The 4306-nt window shown below is 43.6% G+C and overlaps 1 protein-coding gene across 13 annotated transcripts in view; it reads left to right on the forward strand.

Annotated features, from left to right (window-relative positions):
• Positions 1-4306, forward strand: part of Ptprt (protein tyrosine phosphatase, receptor type T) — a 1084941-nt gene that overhangs the window by 806092 nt on the left and 274543 nt on the right. For all 13 annotated transcript variants that reach the window (XM_026787014.1, XM_026787020.1, XM_026787015.1 and 10 more), the window contains exon 11: positions 924-1026. In XM_026787014.1, the coding sequence (XP_026642815.1) occupies positions 924-1026 (103 nt within the window). The remainder of the gene's footprint in view (positions 1-923; positions 1027-4306) is intronic.

The following is a 4306-nucleotide window of genomic DNA, read 5'->3' on the forward strand; positions in this document are numbered from 1 at the left end:
TGGATGGATGGATGGATGGATGGATGGATGGATGGATGGATGAATAAGCCGTGCTAGCCCAAGATTGCAAACTGTCTTTACCTGTAGGGTGCACTACCCCGCCCGAGAGCATTAGAACAGAAAGAACTGCTGCAGAATGCTTATTTACAGCTTCCATATTTTGGAATATCTATTCAGTCTGATCTGCATGCATATGCATTTTGCATGTGGTTTTACAGAAGCCGTGGGTTTTTTGCAGCTTAATGTTTCCACTTATCCTCATCCCATAAGTATTTCCCACACTGCTGCGTAGCTTTCATTATAATGTCTGTCAACTGGATGGACGTAATTTAATTAAACAGTCCCTTGTGGTTGAATATATTTGGTGTTTTTACATTTTTATAAAATAGCGCTTCAATAAACATGTTACAAAATAAAGTTTAAATCGTTGATTGGGATTATAACTGCAGGATTAAATTCAGAAATTGAAAAAAAAGGCATTAAAAGAGATGTGGGTTTTAATAGCTCATAATACAAATGGCTAAATTACCCTTTCAAAGAATTAGATTTAGTCACACTCCTGTGGGGGGAGAGGGTCTTAGAAAAAAATGGAACAAATCCATCTTTGCTTTAATTTGCATCTAAATTTGTTTAAGGAGGTTGACTCTGTTTTTGCATCTTTATTAAGTACTTATATATCCTGTGCATTCCTTTTTCCTGCATGGGAGAGGTGCTTTTTGATGATGCTCATGCCTAACACCCCTTCAGACTGTTGCATCTGGAGAGAAGCTGCAGGTGGGATGTCAAGGCTCCCCATGCCGAAGGCCTCTGATCCCACAGGGTTCTCTCCCTCTACCTCTGTTCAGCCAGGCTGAGATCAAGGGGCATGTTGAGAGGTGTTTGGTATATGAAGTCCTCAAGTCCAATTTCTCTTTCTTGCCCAGCTCCGTCGATGCCTGAATACGATGCAGATACACCACTTAATGAAACAGAAACGACCATCACAGTGATGCTCAAACCTGCCCAGTCTCGGGGAGCCCCTGTCAGGTGAGGAGCTATCCTTTGTGGCTTTCTTCCGCTATGCCTCATGCATCTCCAGGTGAATCACATGACTGGCAGTGTGCCTGGATGAGATAAGCCAGAAGTCAGATTTTCCACAAGGAAGATTGGTCAGCAACTCTAAGCCCAATTCAGAGGCAGACGCTGAGCCAGTGTCTTCTTTCCCCACAGTGAGCATCCATTCAGAGTGAACACCCTGGTAGGAGCCTGAAGTGGTAAGGGTAATTGTGGGTGGAAAACCTAGATACAGGAATCTTTGCAAGACACCCATCTCACTGCCATAACAGACAGATAGATATGTTCTCCAGATAATCTGCTCACATAGTTCAAATATGAGACCAGGGGCTGGTTCAGTTCAGAGATATGAGGTATTAAAAGTCCCACGGGGCTATGCCTTCAGGATTGTACTAATTATTTTAATGAGAATTTGTTGGGACCCAAGAACATTTCATTAACTCGTTTTTTTTAAAGACTATTTTCTTTTTATCAGTTATTTAAGTACGTAATTTTTAGTTTAATACAGTTACTATTGTTCAGTTATAAGCCATTTTTAAAAAACAACAAAACCCAGTGACTTAATAAATCCATATTAGCAAAGGTCCTAAGAAGGAAAGTCAGTGAAATATATGAAACTCTTAAAATTCAAGAGAATTCTTCAAAAGGAGTAAACAACTGAAGAGCATTTACATAGAAGAGAGTGGACATAAAGATTCCCCTGTGGCTGTCTTCAAGAGGTTTTCTGAGATCCATTCCTTTCTGAGGTCAAGTCTCCACCATCGACTTTATGACTTGTGAAAGTTCCTAACTATCAGGATAGGCTGGCATTTATTTTCAACAATATCCCCTTTGCACAAGGCAACCATATTGACCGCAGGTTTTGCTCAGAACTCCGTGTCTCAGGACCTCAGTCCATTGAAATGAGTAGAATGTTAGGCAGAATTTCCAGATTGGCTCAGTTCGGTCCACCAAGCACGTACCAGATTCTTATGCACAATGGATGGGATGTGAGGACTGGAGACAATGATTCACTGAGCACATGTCTTCATTATGTTTAAGTGCTTGGACTGTGGTATCAACTGGTGTTATGTTCAAAAGAAGCCAACCTGTCGTTAAAGAAACAGATACATGGCATAGGTATAATGCTGTGCAGTCTTAAATCTCTCAAAGAAGGTGACACTTGGTTGTATAAGGTTTGACTTCTTACAAGTGTCCAGTATGAACCAGGATGGCTTATTACAAAGGAAACAGCCATGCCTAGTTAAGTTTGCTTTAACCTAAGGAGCAGGGGCAGGGGGAGAGATGGAAAGGAATCGGTGGGTCTGAGAGGCTTGGACTGACTTGAGGACCTTGGGGGATATGTCAGGGATTCACTTTTACCAGCATCACCTTGTTTTCTCTGGGGGCTGGGAGACCAGCCTAGAAGGAGGCTCTTGAGATACATAGCCCTGGTCTTCATTTTCAACCCTCATTCAACTCTATCCAGAAATTATAGAGGTGGGACCAACAGAACGAACCCACAAAAAATGCACAAGTTCTTGCCTGATCTGAAGCTGGGTGATGGCCCTTTTTACTGGGCTCAGGGGATACAGCCCTGCAGCAGGTTGGGGTGATGCTCATGGGCCTTTTACTATAGGATGTCAGAACTGTCCTTCTGATAATCCAAAGAAGATGCTGGCATTTCAAGCCAAGGTACTCATTCCCTGCTTTCCCTCCAGCCGCTGTGATACAGCATCCTCATTTAATTTTCCATATATACTGCGAGATGGTATCTTCCTTTCCAGAGGAGGAAGCTGAGATGCAGAAACGAAGTAAAGGTCCTGTAAAGCTTCCCCCGCCCCCACACAGCCCAGTTTGAAGATATGGAAACAGGCAAACAGAAGCTAATGAGATGACTTAGACCATGAAACCAGTGGGCCAGGAAAGATGAGATGGAAGCCCGGTTCTGACCCTCGCACCACATTTATTTTACTGAACCACGCCATCTTGCTAGGAGGATGGTATGCATGACATAGTGTGCTGACATTTCCATCTTAAAAAATTAAAGGAAATGTCACTGCTCAAAGGGGAAATGGTTAGTGTCTAGAAATCTCTGGCTGCCTTCCTTCCCAAGGCCCCGGTTCACTGAGAGTGGGTGTACCCTCTGTCTCTGGAATTATTTTCAGACCAGAGCTGGGGCATTTGCCAAGGGGAGGAGACTAAGCAACGACAAAGAGGGGGCCTTTCAGGACAACCGCCGCGAGAGCAGAAGCACGGCTATAGATTTCAGTTGCAGTAACTCTGTTCTTACCCGGGCACGAGCCCGGTCATGAGGGTGTGCATCTTGGAGGGAGCTGAACACAGCAAATATTTATTGAACATTTGCTATGGACCAGGAGGTGAGCTAAGCAATCTGGGTATAGCATGAAGCAAGAAAGGCTCACTCTGCCTTCTGGAGAGAGGCTCATCATCTCGCAAGTGTGTCAAAGAACAGATCAAGAGGTGAGACAACAAGCAAAGAAGTAGACAAATGAAGTCACCAAACAAGTAGATGGTTGGGGTGAGCCGACTTTCTAGACTGAGAGGAACTGTGGGCATGATGGAGAGGTGAGCTCGTGTGGGCAGGCTGGCACTGAGCTGCTCTGCACACCGGGAATCGGGAGCAGGTCGGAAAAGTGACCTGGAACTTCGGAGACCCAAGGGCTTGCTTCAGGCGTCTGGTCAGAGATGCCTTGAATTATATTTTAAAGTAGAGAAGGTGTCCTACGACCTGAGAGCATGGGATGGTAAATGTAGCAAGCAGCATCTTGTAACATGTTCCACATAGGTAGAAAAAGGAGTGTTCCCAACACAGAAATGATGTTTCAGGAGCCCAGTTATCCTAAATCACTCATGATATATATCATTTTCAGGTATCGAATTATTACTTGTGCTCAGTAAATACAGATATTATACGTCAGTTAAAAATTAACCATGTTTAAGAAAATAATTTGGTCTGGCAAGATGACTCAGCAGGTAAAAGTGCTTGCCACCAAACCCAATGCTATGAATTCAATTCCTGGGACCCACTTGGTGGATGAAAAGACCTGATGTATGCAAATTGTCCTTAAACTTACACATCCCTCCCACCCTCCCCCCCCACAAATCAACAAATATAAATGTATAAAAACACTACTATTGATAACATTTTTTTTCTTTTTTTTTATTGAGAAAAGGAAAAAAAAAACAAGTTTCCACCTCCTCCCAGCCTCCCATTTCCCTCCCCCTCCTCCCACCCTTCCCCCCTCCTCCC

The sequence above is a fragment of the Microtus ochrogaster genome, linkage group LG8, assembly GCF_000317375.1.
Source record: "Microtus ochrogaster isolate Prairie Vole_2 linkage group LG8, MicOch1.0, whole genome shotgun sequence".
NCBI classification, from domain to species: Eukaryota; Metazoa; Chordata; class Mammalia; order Rodentia; family Cricetidae; genus Microtus; species Microtus ochrogaster.